Source organism: Vidua chalybeata, chromosome 6, assembly GCF_026979565.1.
Source record: "Vidua chalybeata isolate OUT-0048 chromosome 6, bVidCha1 merged haplotype, whole genome shotgun sequence".
Taxonomy (NCBI): domain Eukaryota; kingdom Metazoa; phylum Chordata; class Aves; order Passeriformes; family Viduidae; genus Vidua; species Vidua chalybeata.
In genome coordinates, this window is record NC_071535.1 from 16,393,566 (window position 1) to 16,415,606 (window position 22,041).

General features: G+C 39.1%; 1 protein-coding gene across 3 annotated transcripts in view; it reads left to right on the plus strand.

The window, feature by feature from the left end:
* The window catches only part of CCDC88C (coiled-coil domain containing 88C), a 98,146-nt gene that overhangs the window by 62,857 nt on the left and 13,248 nt on the right, over nt 1–22,041 (plus strand). For all 3 annotated transcript variants that reach the window (XM_053945590.1, XM_053945592.1, XM_053945591.1), the window contains exons 13-24: nt 1,323–1,504; nt 4,564–4,701; nt 6,116–7,186; nt 9,360–9,487; nt 10,348–10,489; nt 11,093–11,281; nt 11,660–11,821; nt 12,985–13,262; nt 17,914–18,057; nt 19,442–19,628; nt 19,847–19,992; nt 21,195–21,284. In XM_053945590.1, coding sequence (XP_053801565.1) covers nt 1,323–1,504; nt 4,564–4,701; nt 6,116–7,186; nt 9,360–9,487; nt 10,348–10,489; nt 11,093–11,281; nt 11,660–11,821; nt 12,985–13,262; nt 17,914–18,057; nt 19,442–19,628; nt 19,847–19,992; nt 21,195–21,284 — 2,857 coding nt within the window. The remainder of the gene's footprint in view (nt 1–1,322; nt 1,505–4,563; nt 4,702–6,115; nt 7,187–9,359; nt 9,488–10,347; nt 10,490–11,092; nt 11,282–11,659; nt 11,822–12,984; nt 13,263–17,913; nt 18,058–19,441; nt 19,629–19,846; nt 19,993–21,194; nt 21,285–22,041) is intronic.

The following is a 22,041-nucleotide window of genomic DNA, read 5'->3' on the forward strand; positions in this document are numbered from 1 at the left end:
GTTGCTTTTTTTTTTTAAAGAACATTTAACTTTGGACTTTTATTTCATGGAAGTGCTGTTCTGACTTTACAGTAATTCTCTGTAAGAAGTTTTATTTCAAGCCATGTTGCTGTTCTGAATGCAGCTTGTTTGTACAAATAGAGTCAGACTGCAAAACTCTTCTGGAAAATCTCCTGTTCCTGGATATCGAGTTGAGTCTGCAAGGGTGGCAGATAGAAGATTTTACCAGCTAGTTTGGTATTTTAAAATAAAAATAATTTTTAAAATAAGCATGGGAAAAAGTAATTTAGATGGACTTCACTTCAGAACAGATCTCAACTGGAGTATTTAGCTAATGTTAAGTACTTGAGTCTTCACTTGACCAAAGCTTTCCAGGTGATGCTCTGTAGAAGAGATAAACAGGATTTTACCAATCTCAGAAAGTTGCCAGCTTGGAGTTCTCAGTGTGCTGTAGTGCTTATTTAGACGGAGCTATTAATTTTCTTAGATTTAAAGACAGTATTAAAGTTAATTTCATATGAAATGTGGTTTTGAGGTGATGGCTAGCAATTATTTCATGTGTACAAGAAGGTTGCTCTTGTAATTATGCAAATGCTGGTCAGAGAAATTACCAGAGCAGTGAGGCTCAGGTGATGGATTTTGAGGCTGACAGGTAGTGAGACTTTTGATCTACAAGCTCTGAGTAAAACAACATCTCTCTTGTAAGACTTGAATAAATTTTGTTAGTTCTGAGATTTCAAATTCAGACACTTCTCAGATCAGCATTCTGATGGGTGTCCTATGCCTGCATACCTAGTAGTAAATTGTTCTCTGTGCTTCAGCATACTCTTGATAAAGACGCTATAAAGATAAGCACTGGAATTCTCTTTTGTAAGAATTTTTTTTATGACTGAATGTGATTGAATACCTGAGTTTTCACTAACTCTTGGAAGTGCACCACCTTGCTGTTTTAGCAAAAACTTACCAGGGGTTTACTTTCTGCCTCATTTTATTTCCTGTGATGAAAGTAGGAGATGGTATCATGGTATATTTTGTTACTAACATTAGACGTGCTCCCAACATGACTAAAGTAAATCTAAGAAGAGTTAAGAAAGTAAGCAACTTCTTAAATGGCTCACTGTTCAGGTAGTACCCTATTTGATAAATGTATTAATGATTATCTGTGAAAATGGGTTCTGTTTTTAACCAAGTATTTACTTAGCAGTCAAGCTAAAATTGTAAGACTGACAGCAATAATCTTCATCCAAGTGGATCTTGTGCACCTCATAAGGAGATGTTGGTGAATTGATTAGTGCCACCTTCTGCTTCTCATGTTTCAACAGCCAGAAAGTCCTTTGTGTTTGAGTTGAATGAATGTGCTTCGAGTCGAATTCTGAAGCTAGAGAAGGATAATCAGAGCTTGCAGAACACAATCCAAGAGCTGAGAGATGCCTCCTTGACCTCCAGAGAGAGCAGCCTAAAGTTTGTGGAACTGGAAAAGGAAAATCAGCAACTTAGCAAAAAGGTAATTTGTTCACAGGAGCAAATTGAGCTCTTAGTTTTTTTAAACAAAGTGCACAAGGGGATGTGCAGCATTCCTGAATGATGAGAGTTTTCAGGGAGTTCACCTGTGATCCCCATAAGAGTGACCATGATTTTGTTCCTGTCTATTTAATTGCATTCTAATGCAATTCTAATAATTTTATTCATTGCCTTCTACTTCAGTCCCTGCTTATGTGCATCATTGTAAGAAAAAGTTATTGTTCCTGTTAAATAAAACTTCCTGTTAAATAATTCAGTGCCTGTTTGCCCCTGTCAGATTGTACTGTTGATTGTGTCCCTTTCTGTTGTCTCACAACAGTCACTACTGGGAAAGGAAGCCATGGTCCCACTGAATTATTTTTGTTTTTTGAAAGTTTAATAATTTTTACATGTAAGTCAAATAAATTACACAGGTGAATTCAGGTTGGTATGTTCTAAATGTCTTTCTTGTTGTCCAGAGTCCTGGACCTGCTTTTTCTTGTCCTCTTAGCTGTTATAAATTCTCTAGTGTCTCTCTCTGCAAAGATCTCAGTTCTTTCAATCTTTCTAACAAACATGTAGGTCATCACTTTGTAAATTTACTTAAATAACAGAGTTATTTGCAGTTGCACTCTGTTATTAACTTTGATTACATTTAGCTCAAATGCCAGCTCAGTGCTTGTCCTTGTGAAAAACACACTGCTCAGTTTACCTCCAACTACCAGCCTTATTTTTGTCTGACTAGTTACTTGAATCCTCCATTCTGATGAATTGAGCCAAGTGCTGCTGGGGAAAAATATGCTTCCTACTCTATAGTATAAAACATTTTCATGTTGGATTTTTCCACATTCCTGCCATTCATAAATTATCCAGAATATAAGGCTTATTTCTCCTTTTCCCATTACTTCTGTAACCTGTGTTTGTGAGACAGTGATGCAATGATTTCAGTTCTGTTTGGCTTGCCTGTGAGCTAGCTGAATCCCTTAAAGGACAAGGGGAGAAAGCACCTAGCTGTGAAATGCTGCTTGTGGATTCCTAGATTATAACAAGCCCATATCTCTGCTAGGGAGACCAGTATCCAGCACTGGATCATTCCGTCTTCTGGAGAGGTTCATTTGCAAAGTTGAGATCAGTTCTGCTTTTTTTCTTTCTTTTGTGAAAAAGGAAAACTGCAGAGATTCAGTTCACTCCAATTTTCCATCCACGCTTCCATTTATGACTTGTTGTGTATAAGTAATTCAATCCAGCTCTGATTTACATGCCTAAAACTGGAGATGGAGGCATAGAAAGCACTCAGCAGATACCTGTGGTGTACTGCAATTTTAGTCACTTGAACAGCTGTGATCAATGTCTGGCTTAGCCCCAGGCAGATTCCTGTGGGCACCTCCTGTTATGACACTGTATTGGTGCCAACAGTTGTGATTCCCCTCAATTAGAATACAATAAGGTGTGCCAGGGGAAATGATAGGCAAAGTCTCTGATTTGTTACAAAATGTTTGCTACAGTGGGCAGGGGAGAGTGCAAGAGCTCTGGAGGAGTGTTAAAGTCAGAGGACAAGAGATAAAGAAGTATTTTTCTCAAATGTTTTGTGTCTTTGGGGTTCTTTTGGTAACTTTCCTGAAATATCCATAGTAAAATCTTGTCTCCCTAAAGTTGTTTAACTGAGCTGAGATTTCATCCACTGTCTGAGACTTTCAAAACTTGTTGTTTCTATATGCTTGTTTATCTGGTGGTCTAGTGGTTGGTGGGATCATGTAGCCAAAACAGGATTATTCAGGTAGTACATGAGGAGATGTTATAAAGAAAAACTTATGTACATAATTTTTTCCCTTTTTTACTCTTTTTTTTCTTTAAGGTTTTTAGAGGAGCTAGTAGTAGAAAACCCTCCTTTCAGGCCCACTCAAGTAGAAGCAGTACAAGTACCTGTCTGTTGTCTCTGGCTTATTGAAAAGAGCTGTAAATAGTAATGTCTTACTTGCCTCCAGTTTTCTGGGAAGTGCAGATGAAGATCAGCTATTGCTGAGCTACTGAGTTTGTTGCAGCTTTCTGTGAATAGCTCCTTTGAGACCAATGAACCTCCAGATGGTTAAATTTCTGACTGCTGAGCCCTCCTTATCTCCAATCTGGGCAGCCCCTGCTTGTTTAAACACTTCCTGTAATGAGGGGCATGTTGACATAGGCTGAGCCCAGCCTCCAGCTATTTCCCACTTGTAAGAATTAAGTTTAATACCCCTTTCATTGACATTTTCAGTGTTGGCAGCGTTGATAATACCAAAACAAAAATGAACTGATACTTGTGCAGAGCTGTAGGTGCTCACAGTACTTTGCAAGCTTAAAAAGGAATTATTTCCTGACTTGGGGAGTATAGTTCCCAGAACCTCTTAGTTCTAAGTACTGAAGAGCTACTGCTTTTCTGTTTTTTGTGCATTACAAGTACAACTTTCAAAATGAGTAAGTAAGAAAACTTTGTTGTAGGACTGGAGCCTTATTCACAAATCTTTGAAATGCAGTATTGTCACCTGCTGGGGAAAAGAAGGCCACCAGAACACAGGGAGTGGGAGCATAAACTTGATCACTCCAGTGCTTTAGTGTTTTAGCCCTGTTCCTGTTTTAGGTTGGTGTTTTGGTCTTTTAGTGCTGTTGCTCACTGAGGTGTCTTAATAACTGTCTGCATTCACTGGTACAGTAAGACCATCAGTGATGGAGAGGCTAGAAGGAGGCAAGTTCCTCAGGAAGGGGAGCACCAGAAACTTAATCCCTGTTGACAGGAGCACAACAGGGCATTCAGAGGGCAGGTGAACTAAGCACTTCTTACTGCTGTGTCTTATATGCTCTGATCTTAAAAGGCATGAAGAAACAGGATTGTTCAGGTGCAGAAGATTCTTAGCACTGTGAGAAAAACAAGGCAGTCCTTTTCCTTCTCTGAGACTGATAACTGCAGGAGAAATGGATTTAACCTTTCAGCCATAGTCCCCATCTCATTTCTCTCTGATCTTCAAAATGACTTAAAGTGCAGACAGTCCTTGTGTCCTGTGGTTGATGTGTTTTGATGTGTTCACACAGATTGAGAAGTTGCAAAATCAAATTGAAAAAGAGAAGCAAAGCAATCAAGATTTGGAAACCTTGAGTGAGGAGCTGATAAAAGATAAAGAGCAGCTACAAGTTGTCATGGAGACTCTAAAAGCCGACAAAGACAGACAGGTGCGAACTTCTCAAACGTAATATAACAGCATGTGCTCAGTAATGGTAATTCAGTGATGCCATTTAGAGCATCTGGTTCTCTCAGGGAGATAAGGCAATTTGAGAGCTTTTAAGTGCAGGTTGAACTTGTTCAAATCTAGGTTAAAATCTTCTTCAAGTGTAAAAGCCCAGCATGTTTTGCTGATTTCTGCTCGTGACTATAAGGGGATCTTCAGGCTGTTATATGAACGGACATTCCCCCTTGAGGGAAAAAAGCCCTTGGATCTTACTGAAACCAACTGTTTTTAGGATGTGCAAATAAATCCCCATTTTGTTGCTGAAGGTTGGTCTTCAACCACATGTATGGTATGATTGGTTTGGTTGAGGTTCTTTAGCCACCCAAACTTTTTTCTCTATTTAAGAGAGATACTGAGAAAGTACTTATATCTTCTGGACTGATGTTTTAATTGCCCTTCAGCTTTTACCAATGTGCTGCAGTTCATGTGCAGTTCCTGAAAACTCTCTTATTACAGGTTTGTGCAAGTGTCATCTGTACTGTTTTGACAAATGAAAAAAATACAGAGACAGATCATTAGAGACTGGTCTGAATATTCTCAACCTGTATTAAAATCTACTCTTAAGTTTTTGTGAGGTGAAAATTAAATAGCAAAATGTCTTATTTGTGTAGTTCTTTTCGTCTTGAAGGATTTTTACCCAGACTTCTCCCTGGGAAACTGCACTTTACCAACAAAGTCTTATATTTTAGTTAGAACAAATACAGACTCTTTGTGGCAGGAATTAATAGATGGTTTGAAGGTAGGGCAGGAAGTAAAACCAGAAATATTCCCAGTTGTTAAAAAAGAGTAGTTTGTGATTTTTTTTTCAGGTCTAGGCCCTTTTGATTTGTGTGGCTGTTGTCTAGCATAAAAATCAAATGCAAATTGCAGTCTAAATTACAATTGCTTCAGCTGAAATTTGACCAGTGGGGTAAGTGTACTGTCCTTACAGGAAGTGTGTCTTTAATAACATCTGTAACTGCTCTACATTTTCAAGTGTTCTGAGGTTCCTGGCACCTTACCAGAGATAATTTCAGTCTTCAGATCCCCAAGATGAAAGTAAACCTAGATAGAAAGGTACCCTCTATTACAAATGATTTGTAACAAAGCATTTTCTCCGAGGTGTTCTCTGAAGATCCTCTGTCTGCTTTTTCCCGCCCCAGCCTTCTTGGATGGTAGCAGGAATGTAGCATAGTTTTTAATTTATTAAAATAATTTTTTAATAGTTTGGGTTCTTGGTTACCAAGTCAATAATTTGCTGAGAAATTTGTCTTGGATTAAATGGATATGATTTTGTTAACAGTCATCTCTCGGCTTTAGGACTAATTTGTACCACACTTGTAAGTAGATGAATAACATTTGCACAACTGTTTATGTAGATAAAGGACCTTAAACAAGAAAATGATCACCTTAATCAAGTTGTCTTATCTCTGAGACAAAGATCACAAGTGAGCAGCGAGGCAAGAGTGAAAGATATTGAAAAAGAGAACAAAATCCTTCATGAAACAGTAACTGAGACGAGTAGCAAACTGAGCAAGCTGGAATTTGAGAAGAAACAATTGCAAAAGGATTTTGACCAGGTTAGAGAAAAAGTGGAAAGAGTGGAAGAAATGGAAAAAGAGCTCCACCGGCTGGAGAGGGAGAATGAACAGCTCACAAAAAAGGCAGCAGTGATGAAAATAGTGACAGAAAAAGTGGAAGTTCTTGAGCAAGAGAATGGCGATCTGGAAGTGGAAAATAGGAAACTAAGAAAATCCTTGGACACATTACAAAATATTTCCATCCGGCTTGGTGACCTGGAAAGGGACAACAAGCAATTGGATGAAGAAAATCTGGAGCTTAGAAGAGTGGTCGAGACCATGAGATTTACCAGTACAAAAATGGCACAAATAGAAGCAGAAAATAAAGATTTGGAGAGGGAGAAAGAGGACTTAAGAAAGAATGTGGAAATGTTAAAAGCAATGAACAAGAAATCAGAGAGGCTAGAGCTAAGCTATCAGAGTATCAGTTCTGAAAACCAGAGACTTCAGCAAATTGTGGAGAACAGCAGTAAAAAAATCCAGGCATTAGAAAAAGAAGTTCAAGGAATGGAGAGTGAAAATCAGGTTCTCCAGAGGAACCTTGAAGAGCTAAAGGTTTCTGCCAAACGGCTAGAGAGCTTAGAAAAGGAAAACAAAGCCCTAGAACAAGGAATGTCTCAGCTAGAAAAAGACAAAAAAATGCTAGAGAAAGAAACGAAACGGCTTTGGCAGCAAGTGGAGCTGAAAGATGCCATTTTGGATGACAGTACAGTAAAGCTAGCAGTTGCTGAGAAGGAAAACAAGACACTAGAAAAGGAAATTGCTCGATTCAGAGAGTCATCTAGTAAACTGAAAGAGTTTGAAAAGGACAATAAAGACCTCCTAAAGCAAGTTACAATTGATAAGAGAACACTAGCTACACTGAGAGAGGTAAGCAAAATAATTCTACTGGGTTCTGTCATTCTATTTTTTTTCAGCCCAGTGAAGTACCAAACGGATCTATCTGTCCCACAGGAGATCTTCACAGCTTTAAAAACAGTCACTTGAAAGTGTTTCCTTGGAAAGTGGAACATGCCAAGAACTGTCCTTGGTGCAGTTGTGCAGTGTCCACTTTGTGTCCAGAGTCTCGAAATTACATCTTTTTTTCATGCAGAATAAAATTTTGGAACAGCTCATGTGGTGCCTGATAACCAAAGACTTTGATACTTCCTCTAACCGTGACTACAAAATTGTTTGCTAACTTGAGAGCTCCAGCAGGGGAGATTGACTCTCAGGTGTAGAAATTTCTAGCCCTTGCTGAGGACACATGGACATCCCTGTTCTGAAAGAGATAAAACCATCCCAAATGACCAACCTAAACCAGCTGCACCAAGATTTTGCTTTACAGCTACCTTACAGCATCTTTCCCCAAATGCTTCCCTGCTGAGTGAGAGCATGCTAAGCAGCAGTGATCTCTCCCTGCACCAAGCATTAGGACATTGGCAATCTGAGGATGTGTGTGCTAGAACCTGGCACTCTTAAAAGTGGCCTATGAGCAGATTCAGATTATTGTAACTTGCTCTCATTGCCTGTCCTGGCTGCTGTTGTCCTGCCAGCATCAGATTTTCTGTGAAGGACCATTAAATGGAAAAAGGGTTGTGCTGCAGTAGCTCAGTGAAATAGATAAGTTTAGCAATATTAATACAGTAAGCAATCACTTACTTCAAGGTTTAGTTTTATTTCAATTTTTGAAACATTAGTGTCATTTTGAGGAGGAGAAATAAAATCTATCAGAAACTCTTGACACAGTCCCAAGTTATGTTTCTATCAAACTTTCCTTAAAAATTATTAAAACAATATAATTTCTGAGAAGGCTCCTCTATAATATTTCAATTCTCAGAATTTTGCAGATTTCCAGTGGTGCAGACCCTTGCAGTAGCCCATCTTCTTTTCCTTAGTTACTTACTGTAGATCCTGCAGAAGAAGTTCATGGATGTTGAAGGGACCTGTTTACAGCTCACTGGACTGGCACTGGCTTTAACCATGTTTTTTACCTTGCCATGCAAATGAATTCATGGCTAAATTTGTGATGTCAGAGGACTATTGAATACCTACAGTTTAACTAAGTATTTTTATAAAATTTTATTCTTGATCCTGTTTGATATTCAGGATAATTTTTTTTATTTAAAAGTTCTTCAGTAGCTTTTTTGTTCTTTCTTCATGTGTTGTTTAAGAAAACCTTTAGCAGAAACACAAGCAATGTAGATCTCTATAGTGCATTTGTATTTCAGAGAATTTTGAATGGTAGGGATCTTCACACTTAGCTATGCACCAAAAAAAATTCGTCCTTTTTAGAAATGCAGGCTGGCACTATGTTTCCCCTGGCCATTTCCACACAGATTACTTTACTGGCATAACTGCAAAGCATTGTCCCAATATACCTTCTGGTGCAGCGCCACCAAGTCTTCTCCTTGTATGACTTCCTTGCTGGGTTCTGCTTTAGTTTCTTCCCAAAGAAATGTAGATGAAACCAGGCTGCATCAGTAGATACCAGAATAAGTGACCAAGCTCTCGTGTCCAGAGCAGTTATTTACCATATGTCAGAAACTCTGTGTTATTCACTATTGACCCTGTTACCAAGGGTAATAACATCATAGCCACAATACCTCAGGAGACTTAAATACGGAACTCCTGTTGCTCCTGTGTGTGTGTACCAGTGCTGGCAGGGCTTTTTGTCCTAGCTGAGAGATGGAAACTCCCTCTGCTGGTGTCCCCTGCCCTGCACACATCCTTGTGTGCCACAGAGATGGAGAGATGGGGTGGTGTCTCCTGGCCCACACATTCCCTCCTTCAGCAGGCAGCCATAAAGCCAGTGTTGACAGAAGTAGTTCAGTACAGTGAGTGAAACAAAGGCCAAAAGAAGCATTCTGCAGATTTATTTCAAGTGACCTATAAAAAAAACCAATTGGTTTAATTCTGCACTCAGCTGTCACTGATGAAGAATTTTAGCTGATCTACTTGAAACTAGGATTTTATCCAATGAATTTTTCACTCTTAAAAAAATGTAAAGTGGTAATTACCACCACCCTTTGCATAACAACTAATCACGTTAATGCTGTTTCAGGATTTGGTCCTGGAGAAGCTGAAGAGTCAAAAGTTGTCTAGTGAGCTGGACAAACTGAGCCAGGAACTGGAGAAGATGGGATTGAACAAAGAGCTGCTGCTGGAGGATGATAATGGCAATGATGACACGTAAGGAGACTGAGCTCTTCTAGTCATTCTTTTCACTCATCCTAACTGAAGCCCTTTGCCTTTCTTTTTGGTTCTCATCTGCTTCCTTGCCATTACCCAGTTTTGGGCATAAACCACATTTTTCTGAGGCAAGCTTGGCAGCATACTATAAGTTTTGCAAAACATTTTCTTGGGTGGAAGGAAGAAATGCCACTTTCTCTCTCCATGCTACCTGTGTTACTGCAGTTCCTTCGTACTCCCCAGCAGAGTAACTGCGTAGCTATTTGTGTGTGTGTGTGTATTTCTCTTCATATAGAATAGTGTCTATTAAACAGTGTCTGCCATTACTTCATGTAATTGGTGATTCAGATACCTCTTATTACAAACAAAGATGTTGCCTAAGAAATATCCAATGGCAAGGAATTCCTTTGTAAGTCCTATAGTAATGAACAGAAAATCTCAACAACCTATGTGTATATTGGCTTCTTGGTAAGACCTACCCATCTTGTAGGAATCTTTAAACTGTGGCTCTTGCTTCTTGTTAAGAATCTTCAAAAGAGCCATAAGAAGAGTTTTCTGTAGTGTAATTGTGGGAAAAAGAGAGAAACTTACTTTCCTTCAAGATACGTAACTCTTTGCTATTTCTGTAGAACTGTGCTGGTGTTAATCTCTATTAAAATTGATTGGATTTTTCATAAGTGAATTCCTCAGCTATATCAGTAGCAATCTGCAGTAGTAGAAGAAATAATTTTCCTGAAGAAGCAAGCATGTATAATTTAACATGTAGTGAGATTGGGAACGGGTGAAGGTGAAGTCTGCTGTTTAAGTGGTGGCTCATATCCTAGTGGCAGACATCAGAAAGCTATTACCATATTTTTCAGAAAATACAAGGTTCTGGAAAGCAAAACTGAATCAGCACTAAAATCAACTCTAGCTGTGAAAGAGGAAAAGATTGCAATGCTGGAGGCGCAAGTGAAAGACTTCCTGAACTTGAACCAGCAGTTACAGAATGATCTAAATATGGTAAGAGCTTAAGTGAATTTTGATTTTTTTGACATTGTACTTCTGCATATTCACATGTTTGGAGATTTTTTGGTTTGAGGTTTTTTGTTTTTTTGTTTTTTTTTTAAGAACGGGTTTGTTCTTCTCTTTGCCCCTCCCCCTCCCTATACACATCACTGGACTGCCTTTTTTTCTCCCTTTCGATGTAATGACACAAAATTAATAAAAAAATTTTGGGCTGGGGCACATCAGGAGGGGTTTTCTTGGATAATTGCTCTTTGTAGATCAGTTTTCCCATGTTTTTCTTCTTTGGCATGGCTGTGTTTTTCTGCCTTGTTTAGTGGAAACATAGGCTGAGGAAGACTGCAATTGAAACATCTCCCCTAAGAACAGCCTGTCTGTTAGGTGACAATGACCTCGAGTCTAAAGGCACCTGACTGGAGACCAAGAGATGTGGATTCTTCCACCTGTCTGTGTCTCAGCTTCCCTGTCTGTGAAATGGGTAATGGTTGTTGAATCTCTGAAAATCTGTACAGTGCAAGAGAGGAGTGACATATCCCATCTTTATTAATGCATTATTCCAGTTCCCTTAGTGTTGAAGGTTGTTGCTTGTTGACTGTGTAGGTAAAGAAGGACTTTGATGCACTCAAGCAGACTCAGCAGGATGGGCAGTATGCTCAGAAGCCACTGAAGAATTCAGCAGAGAATCTCATTGCCAACCAGCAAATGAATGAGAAATTGGAAACAGGGCACCAAGAGGCCACCACAGAGCTGCTGAAACTGAAGGACAGGGCCATTGAACTGGAAAGGAATGTAAGCCTTCTCCTATTTCCTCTTAGCCCATAGACTTCTCTTGTGCTCTTGAGTGGGTTCGTGGGGACTGGATTTTTGAGCCTAAAGGTATCTGGTAGGTTTTCTGGAGCACCCAAGTCTACCAGATTTCTTGGCTGTCTCTTACAACTGCATGGAACTTAAGTGCTTCATGTGTCTTGTGTCCACCTTGTCCCATCTTTGCAGGGAGTAATCCTGTTTAACATCTGTCTTACCTTCATTTAATGCTGGGAAGAGTTTTTTTTTATGCCTTTGTACAGAATGATCATCACTAATTGGTTCTCATCTTTGATAGGACTCCAGATAATCAGGACAGCTGTTTTTCTTCCTATCACCCCTTCAAAGCCATCTCTCTTTCAGAATGCAGCCCTGCATACTGAGAAGCAGCTGCTTAAGGAGCAGCTAAAGCATCTGGAAACACAGAATGTCTCCTTCAACAATCAGATCCTGACACTACAGAAGCAAAATGTCTTCCTTCAGGAGCATAATACTGCCCTGCAGACACAGACAGCCAAACTCCAGGTCAGAACATCCTTGTGCCTCTGTGCCAGGAGGTTGGATTTGATTACAGTAGTGTGGAGGAGATAACAGCTAATGAAATGTTTGTGTTGGTAGGCTGATGTAATGATGGAAAGATTAGGCCCAAGAGGTGGAGTTTAGTTTGAGGTCTGAATTTCTCCAAGCGAGAAGGGAAATTTGGTCTGTAGCTAATGTCTGGTAGCTACCTTCAGCAAGAAGGTGGTTATTTAGAGAGAATAAATTAAAATTACTACAGCAGAATCCAGATGTGTTATTCCAGAAGCTACACTTCTGAAATTAAAAAAAAAGCTTTGCACTTTGCTTTTTTGTGTTAATGCTATGCCTGTGAAAGAGCTCAGCAGAAATGGAAAGAGGACACAAATCAGCTCCCCATAGGCATTGTAGCAATGAGCTCCAATCACAGTTTTCAGACAAAATGTAAAAGTTGCCAGTGGAAAAGATGCTCTTAAAAATTACTTGACTTGAAAAAAAATAAACTTACTTTGAGAGAAAGATGAGTTTCAAAGGACAGCATTGGATTAACTCTGTTTCTCTTGCATGACTTTCACTTTTCAAGCTTTTCCTCTTGCACATTCAGAGATGAAGAGATGGGGGTTTTTTGTTCTCATTAATTGTTTCCCATGTGTAATTGAATTGTATTAGCAACATATAAAATCAGTGCACCATCTCTCTACTGAAACCAGACTTGTTAGGAGTACTGCTTATATATGCAGTGTTAGGAGTGTTGTCCACATACACAGTGATGCAGTTCATGTTTTTGAGTTTAGGTGAACTTGAGTTTCATTACTTGGTACACAAGTATAGGGTAACTTTTGACTCTAATGATTGTCAGAGATGCATTTGAGTTGTGAGTATTCCAGATCATCTTGGTCTTTGGGCTCAAGAGCTTCTGGTAAAACAGTGTTTTTTCAGTTTAGAGATTATTGTGATAATTTTCATACTACTGACAGCATAGCTTTATGTGGTGCATACTGCCAACAGTAATACCAAAATGATGCCAAATTGTACGTAGATGTCTTAAGTTGACAAGACAGCGTAGGCATTCTTGACTAACTCTATACGGATGTAAGCTGCTACAAAATGTTTGTTGTATGTACCAATAGATGTGAATAAGTCATACTTACTTTTTATTTGCAAAACTTTAGGTAGAAAATTCAACTCTCAGCTCCCAGAGTGCTTCACTGACGGCCCAGAATGCTTTACTGCAAAATCAGCAGACAGCCAAGGAGAGTGAGAACGAAAATCTGCTGAAACAGAAGGAGCAGCTGAAAGCTGAGTATGAGTCATTGCTTCAGGACCATGAACACCTTACTTCACTGCATGAACGGCAGTCTGCAGAGTATGAAAGGCTAATAAATCAGCACAGCTGCCTGAAAACATTACACAAAACCCTAGATCTGGAGCACAAAGGTCTGCGTGAGAGGTACGCTCACTGCTCGGGGTATAGTGTAGCGAGAATGTGCCTGTGTTACAATCTTAACCTTAAATGTTGTCTCCAATTACAAATGGAAATTACCAAGTTGCTGCCCTGAAAAAGTGCCTAGTTGTTCCTATTGTCATTGGGACATCAGATGAAAATATTTGCAAAGCTCTAGATTTTAGATTTCTAAAGGTGGCAGAACAGAGGTGACTGGTGATACTCAGCTAACATGAGCTTGGATGCTTTGTGAGAAGTAGCTTAAATGCTTCTACTGCATTTAAGGATTTGTGCTATAACAACATACAGCCTTAAAAACATTCTCCAGTGCTACTGTGTGGAGTCTCTCTTCTAACCATAAAGTCTGCAGGTCACCTGTATGTGAGTAGTGTGTATCTTGAGAAATTTCAATCATTGAACCTTGTGGCATCTGTATCATGTCAAAGGAGTCTCTCTGTAGGAAGCTGTATTGACCTAACTATGAGATAATGATGTATTATGAATTTTCTTGTAGTTCTCATAGTCTAAAGCTTTTGCTTCAGGCCCTTCAGATGAATTAGGAAATCCGTAAACTGCTAACTGTTTAATTTCTAGTCACTGTCATTTTCTGACAATTGTGCATGGATTGAACACTATACATAATGTACTACTACAGAAATGCTGCTCTGCCTACCTCTCAAGCATCTCTTATATTTTTTCAGTGATTTTCCTCAAAACACTTTTATTTGGGTTTAATTTCTGTGCAAGATCATGAGTTGGGTTCAGAGCAGCTCAGTGGTGGTCCTTGATGGTGGACTGAAAACTGGTGCTGAACTTCTCTTCCCCAAAGACTAAGGAGCTGGCAAATACAAAGTGTGATAGATTTCTATAAAGTACAGAAGTAAACTATTGTGATTAAAATATCCACTGGGGCTCTGTGACAGCTGCTTGGCTGTCAGCTAAATGAGCTGTAAGTGATTACACAGACACTTTCCTGCTTACCAAGTCTTTCTCAGACTGATTAATGGTTCTCATTGATTCAGGCTTTGCTTGAGATTACTACACTGCAATGTGTTAAGGCAATTTGCTGTATTCTTTCTTTGCTTGATGAGTACCAAACACAAAGCAGCTCTAGCCTAAGGAAAAAGTGTTTTTCAAAGAATAGGTTATCTATAGAGGTAAGTACTCGGGTCACCACTGTAATCATTAACAGTTTGGACTATCTTTCTGAGATGTGACTCCTAGTGAGAGGTGTTGCAGGGGAGCAGATGGTGGCCTTCTCTATATTCAAAACAGGTTGAGTTTGGCAGTACTAAGTGTGCAGTATCCTCCTCAGCAGATCACTCTTAAAAGATGCTTATCAAGGTGATTTGTCTCCATTTGGCTGTCAGGAAAAAAGCCACAAGCTACTTTTTTAGTGGATGTTTTGTTCTCCCTCCATCATGTGCTGCTGAGGAACAGAGGGTCAAAGAATAGCATAAGAGAAGTTTTCTTACACCTCTTCTTTTTAACTAAGGTATTTAACTGCTAAGATGGAATATTTCACTTTCGAGTTTGGCTAGAATGCACCACCTGCTAAACTTTCCCCAGAGCAACTCAGTGCAACCAAGAAGTTTTCTTATGTGGTGTTTAGGAGATGGGTTTTGCATGTCACAACTCCAAGGTGATTGGTTTTCCTTAGCTGGTGACAGCACTGTAATCATAGTTCTGTTGCTTAAGGCAAAATTACACTTCCACACAAACCTATGACTGCAGCTTGCCTAGGAAGATCCACAGCAACTTTAGTTAGCTTGTGCACGTCCAGCAACGTGTACAGCCAGGGTGCCAAAGGTTTGTGTAGTTCACTCTGCTGCATTCTAACCACAGAATATTTTCTGCATCTGAGCAAACTTCATTAAACCTCTTTTGGTTCTGTCTGCACATATTAACACTGCAGTGGGGATTTAATAAAGGGTTGTTTGTAACTGCAGTGAAATGGCCTGTCATAGCCCAGCAAACCACAGATGTGTGGGCTTGGCTTAGCAAGAAGAGGAGAGTTAGTATGTTAAGGTCATTTACCATTAATAGCTGGTTTTGGACTTTGAGGTGTCTGTCTGATGGTCTCAGTGAACACAGAAAGCCTGGCTTCTTCTGCATTTTTAAAATTGCTCTACTATTGCTCTATTACATGTTACTAAGGAAAGATAATAATTTTGTAGCTGCAGTTGATTAACACCCCTGAGCATTTCTTTGTGGCTTAGTCTGGAGAAGTCTAATCCTGCAGAGATACTGGCAAAAGAATCCCTGCTTTGTAGGGTTACGTATTGCGGGGAGCTGTATTATTATGTTACCATAATATGCTGCCTGGTAGTTATTTTTCTGGATTCCTTTTGTCACACTTTTTATCATAGCTGAGCATTTTCAAAGTTGTCTCAGTCACAAATATCTACCTACAGTATTTCTCCTCAAAAAGCAGCAAAAAGAATGAAAGCCAAAAGGAGTAAAGAGGACTACATTTTCTCAGTCCTAGGAATGGGTTGTGTCAGAGCCAAAATGGATTATATGTGCATGTACAAGAAAATATTTTTAAAACTCTTCTAAGAGCTTGTTGCTTTAAAAAGTGAAATGAGTGTTGAATAGTCTACAGGAAGGGTAGCCTAGTCCCTGTAGGGGACTCCTAGTAGAGCTTGTTGGGTTGCACAGATTGTTCTCAAATTGTAGACTCCAGGCTGAATCTCTACTACAAGAGGATTTTGCCTGAGGATTTCATTAGGGCTTTGGACATGAACAATTATTTCCATTTTTGCAGACAGTCTCCTCTTTCTTAACTTTCACCTAACAACTAGGGGGGCAGCTGTGGTCTACCTCAGGCTCAATGTGGCAGCCTGTGGTGCTGGGCCTGGCTGGCAATGCTGGACCAGTATTCTGCTTCTCTCTGAGGAGCCCTCTTTAAAACATAGAGGGCTTGGATAAAAATGAACAGAGTAGCCCTATCATACAGAGACAGCAAAAGAATTTACAGTGCAATTTCTGCATGGTAATCTCTGCCAAAGGACTGACTGGAGTTTGTCTTCTCAGACACATTGGCACATAGTCTGTGTAAAATGCTTCTTGGAGCTGGATGTGAAACCTTCCTCTGCTTTCAGGTTCTTACATTTGTTGTATGAACATTGAATTTGAAATGTCCCAGAGCTGAACGGAGCAAGAAAACAAATAAATAAGGTTAATTAAACTCTACTGCTGTTACTGGGAATGAATAGCATAAAGCAGCTTTTGTCTGGGAGACAGGTACTTTCCTGTGTGGCCCTTCAATGGACTGGAATTTGGGACAGGCTGTAATTTGACCCTGGGATGAATGGAATGGTAGCCTGAAAGAAAAACAAGTTGGCAGGAGTCAGTATATTTGGTGCTGTCTGCTGGTTTTGGTTTTGTTTGGAAGTTTTCATGACTGCAGAGTAACTGTGCTCTGCATTCATCTCTGCTGGCATGAGAGTCACAGAAAGATGATGCTTGTTCTCTTTAGCCTTTTAATCAATTCTGCATCTTCAGCCTAGATTCTGTTTTAAAATTGCTTGGAAGAGTATTTCTCCATTATTGACACAGATGTATCTGATAGTTCAGGAAAATACCCTTTTATTATGGTGACCAAAAATTGTGCTGTTGACTTTTGACATTGACTGCACCAATGGCCCTGGTGGCCTCTGCTGGTGTGTATGGGCGCAGATTCTGACAGAAGCCACCAGAGGGAAAAAAATACCTGGGAACAGCTTACTGCCTCATGCAGTGATTTCAGTCTACCCCGTTCTTCTCAGTGTTTTCTGGATGCAGGTGGTGTAGCACCTCAGAGAGGCTGAACCTGCCTAATCCATGCCTGGGCTAAATACCAGGGAAGTTGTTCCACACCTCAGTTACTTTAGCATTCCAGAGATCAAAATTAAAGACACAGTTGATGGCATCAGCCCTCTCTCTCTCCCCACCTCCCTGCCCTGAATGGTTTATGCACAAGTTATATAAACCAAATAATAGTGGAAGCCTGGATGTGAACACTGGTTTTGCTCCTGGTTTTTTCACTAGTGAGTAAATAGAGCAACTCAAGCAGGTGAGTCAGCCTCTGCTTAAGGTGTTTTGCTGTCAACTCACTGAGACCTCATCATCTGTCTGGAATATGCAGGACATTAGTAGATGTGCAGGATGCTATTACCTATGCATATAACCTAATATGGATTAGGTGGCTACCTTACAAAGTCTTGCTCATTGCACTGTTTCCTGTTGCTTTTTGGGAGCTACTTTCTAGTCAGGTTTTTAACTCTTGCCACTGTCAATTATTTGTGACTGGGATTACAGTTTAGCAGTGTAGTTTCCACTCATTTTGCAGAATCTCATGCTTTTACTAAATGACCAGAATCTGAAAATGAAGTACGATTCTGGCAATTGTGTTCCAGTTTCCTTAGAAAATACCTTTCTTTTTTTGTCCTAAAGTCTTCCCTGCTGACTTGTATACTAAGTTGAATTTTCATGCATAGTATTGAATTCTTCAGCTTTGGTAGAAGTTAAACCACATAAATGTGGATGAAATAAATGAAGCTGGGAAAAAAAAGATGCTTTCTAATCATTGTGGTATTACCTATTAAAAATATTAACCCAGAGGAAGAAAAATGTTTAAATGAAAGCTGAGTGTGTGCTGTTCTTCCTTCTGCAGATACAACAGTTTAACGAAACACAAAGCAGAATTAGAAGAGTTGGAATTAGTTTTAAAAACTGAGAGAGAGGTTTTGCAACAAGAGAGAAGATCAAATGCAATAACCACTGGGGAAAATCAGAAGCTGAGGGAGGAACTGGACAGGTATGGCTCCTTTGCTACATTGTTGTATATCTCAATTAAAAGTCACTTATGCAAAATACAGATGTGTTGCATTAGCTCTGAAGTATCTTCATATAACATGTCTGTTTCTTTTTCTCTATTTTGGTATTGTTAATTTGGTAATTTTTACTTGATATAGATTGTCAGCTTCATGGATACTGTCAACCAATACTGTTATTTGGTGCTTTAGACCTGGGACCTTTGCTCATACAAAATAAGCTTCCACATGCGGTTGGTTCAGTTTAGAAGCATTTTCTGCAATGCATTATTTCCAAGCAGTTGCCTTTAGGCAGAGCTACAAATGCCCAACACTCCCAGATTATACTGGGTATTTTCCCCTTGAGGAGCACTGGTTTATGTTTTTTACACAATATGATTTTAGCTCTAGGAGTTACCATTGTTTATTTTCTGCCACCCAGAGAAAACTGCCATTCCTGTTATTAAGAGCAGTGTTAGAGACTCTTGTTCACTGGGTAGCTGTTAACTTACGGCAGAGCCCCTTTTGAGAGCCACACCCAAAAACCTCCCTGTAGCCTTGTTCATACTACAAAGGTGTTTTGAGAATCTATTTGGTATAAATAAGGGGCCAAGACCACATCAAGTTAAAGCAATGTCAGGTTGAATCATATTTAAAAATCACATTTTAAGTTGAGCTACAATTGTACAAGTGTACTTTAGAACAGTGCAGAGCTCTCGAGAGATTTTCTCAGGTTTGCTCTTTCTAATTCATTTTCTTAGGGATAAAGATGTTGCATAATGTTGATTGCAGGGCTGGCAGAGAGCCAGGCTTATCTGTCAGCAGATACAGAACTTAATCTATTCATTTAGTTATTTAATGTTATATCTTCATGATTTGCAGACATTTTTAGATTTACCTAACAGCGTAAAATTGGTTTGACTCTTAACTTCCCAAGAAAACTCACTTCCTTGTCAACCCAGGACACTATGCTACTACAGTGTTGCACACTTCAGGACAGTTAAATGCTCATATTTCATGCATCAGGATGTAAAAGTAACTTGTGAGTTTTCTTTATGTGTGCCAAATACAGCTGCCTTTATATCCAAATGCTCTTAAATACATTGTGCCCCAGAAATCTGTGGTGTGTTTCTTACATATTGAAGAAATAGCAGTTTAATTTTTCATGTATTTTCTTTCAGTTCTTTTGTAAATTTGAAATTTCTTATAATGTTACCACTGCTTCTTAATAAAATTTTTTTTAATGCTTGGAGTAAAAATGTCTTTAGGAGTTACTCTTTGGAACTATGTTTGATTTAGTGAGACCTGCAAACTGATGGTGTGGTCTTTGATTGTGAGGTCATTTCTGTAAAGTGTCTGTTATAAGCCTGCTGTCTTCTTCATGTTTAGGGTGAATTTCTTGCACAACCAACTAAAGGCAGAGTATGAAGGGCTCCATTCACACACTAAAGAGCTGAAAACTTCCTTGAACAACTCTCAGCTGGAGCTGAATCGTTGGCAAGCTCGCTATGATGAGCTGAAAGAACAGCACCAATCCATGGATATCTCTCTGACCAAGCTGGATAACCACTGTGAGGTGAGTAGCTGTAGATACCCAGCTACAGCTGCTTTTGGGTTGGAGAGCTGTATTTTGACATGCTGTATATAGAAGGTCAAACTATGTGACAACACGCCCATATAGTTTGAAGTGTATAGGTTTTTATTTTAGGTTACCATGCTATTGTGTTATCTTGATTATGGTGCACTCCAGGGAAGCCAGATGAAGAGGAAAGATTAATTTGTCTTGTTTAATAGCTCCTGTCCCGACTAAAGGGAAATCTGGAAGAAGAAAATCATCATCTCCTGAGTCAGATTCAGATGCTGAGCCAGCAGAATCAGATGTTGTTGGAGCAGAACATGGAGAGCAAGGAGCAGTACCATGAAGAACAGAAACAGTACATGTAAGAAAAAAGAGATTTGCATTGTGAGACCATAAGTAATCTAGACACATATAGAATACAAATAATCTATCAGGACTAGAAGAGCAGGCAGCAGAATGATAGGCCTTTTTGATACCTGTTGGAAAAGGGGATGTTTGGTAGGAGATAAGTGTAATGGGAGAAAGCAGAAAATGTTTCCACACTGCCTTACTGCAAAGGGTTGTTCACAAAACACCTGGGCAAATACAGTTCTTTTCAAATAATACAGATGAACCTATGTGGAAAATGCAGTTAAAAAAGATGGAATGCTAAACCCAGTGTTACTTCTCAAAGAAGAGGAGGTTGGGAAAGAGTTTTTTTAAGATTTTGGAAAACAGCCAAGTTGCAACAAAAATATAATCTTATGACAGTAATTTTATATTTAAGTTCCTGAAGAATAGCAAATATTCATACTCCTCTTGCTTTTTTCATTTGCATTTCAAGAAATACCTGTTTTGATGTTGTTTTTAAGGATACAGACATCAACATGAGTTGCTGTGTCCTTCATACACAGGTTGACACGGTGAAGTGAGATAGCCCTGTTTAAAGATACTGTGTGTTTACAAAGAATCCTCTTTTCACTGCAGTGAACTTCTTTTATAGGTATGAAAGAAGAAAGAAAAATGTTCTTAATCCCAAGAATTTTAGTTTAAGCACATCAGGATGATGCGGGAGTACTGACTTGAGTTTTATAGCAGTACTGGCTTACATGGTTGAAGTGTTAGAAATTGTTTGCTGAAATAGGCTGAATACAGTTCATATGTACTCTGATCTGTATCAGATATCTGGTGTCTGACTGTTCTATGATGGAAGTACATTTACCTTACTACTTGAATGAAAATAGGATTTGCCATCTTCCACTGTGTAGGTCAAAAAAATAATCAGTAAAAAATACAGTTAGTCTTAATACCCACCAAACAAAATCTGCCTGAGATATTAGTTAGTAATCTTGCACCTCTATCTACTGTTGTTCTTTTACCTTTCATGCTTTATTGCACAAAAATCATCCATCAGCATGGTTGGTAGACTTCTGCATTTGTCCTCTCCAAACAAATTGTGAATCCTGAAGGTTCAGGATAAGAAGATGTTTCAGTCTCTTTCTTCTCTTGGTGGCTTTTGGGTCTTCAGTTTTTTTATTATGTTTGATTTCATACAGACTCAGAATATGCTTTTCCCCCTCACAGTGATAAATTGAATGCCTTAAGGAGACATAAGGAAAAACTTGAAGAGAAGATAATGGATCAGTACAAGTTCTATGATCCTGCTCCAAAAAAGTAAGTTCCATGTGGATTCAGTTCTGCCGTGCGGATCATTGAGGGCAAGAAAGGGCTTTCCATAATTGGGGATAACAGAAACTTCATCTGAAATAAGGGTGGTGTCGTTTCCACTTGTCTCTTCCCTCTCACTGCAAGACATTCCCAGAAGTACCAGGTTGTGTTAATGTAGACTACAGGGCCTCATGTGGGGCCCTCTGTATTAATACAAGAATCTGAAACTCCAAAATTAATTGGGAAAGAACCACTTTGGTCCCAGTATGGTCACTAAGGAGCTTTCAGAGCTGCTCTTTCAAAGCAAGGGATAACCAGTCTTTTGGAGAAAAGGGACTTAAAATTATAGTAAGAACAACAAAAGAGAGTCAAATTAATTCCACCGTACATAGTTCTGACTGATAACTTTAGCAAAGAGGCTTCAAAGCAGCTTTCATTTTTCCTCCTCAGTCTGTTCCTGTAGTGGAGTTTGTCACACTGTAAGAATATCTTAGGTAGTCCATATGTGTAGTTTAGATTTCTAGCAGAGAGAACAGTTGTCTTTCTCACATTTCTCATGCTAAAGAAATATTTCTGTAAAAGTAATTTTGACTTCAGTAGAGAAATGGATCTCAAGTGTTGTGAAATTCATGGTGCATTTTTTTAACCAATTCATGGCAGTAAACAAAAAATGTAGGATGATTTGATGGCTTTAGCACAGCTCTAAACTTCTCTGGGGAGTATTTCTTGTAGCATTTTCTGAATTCCATTCACAAAACATGCT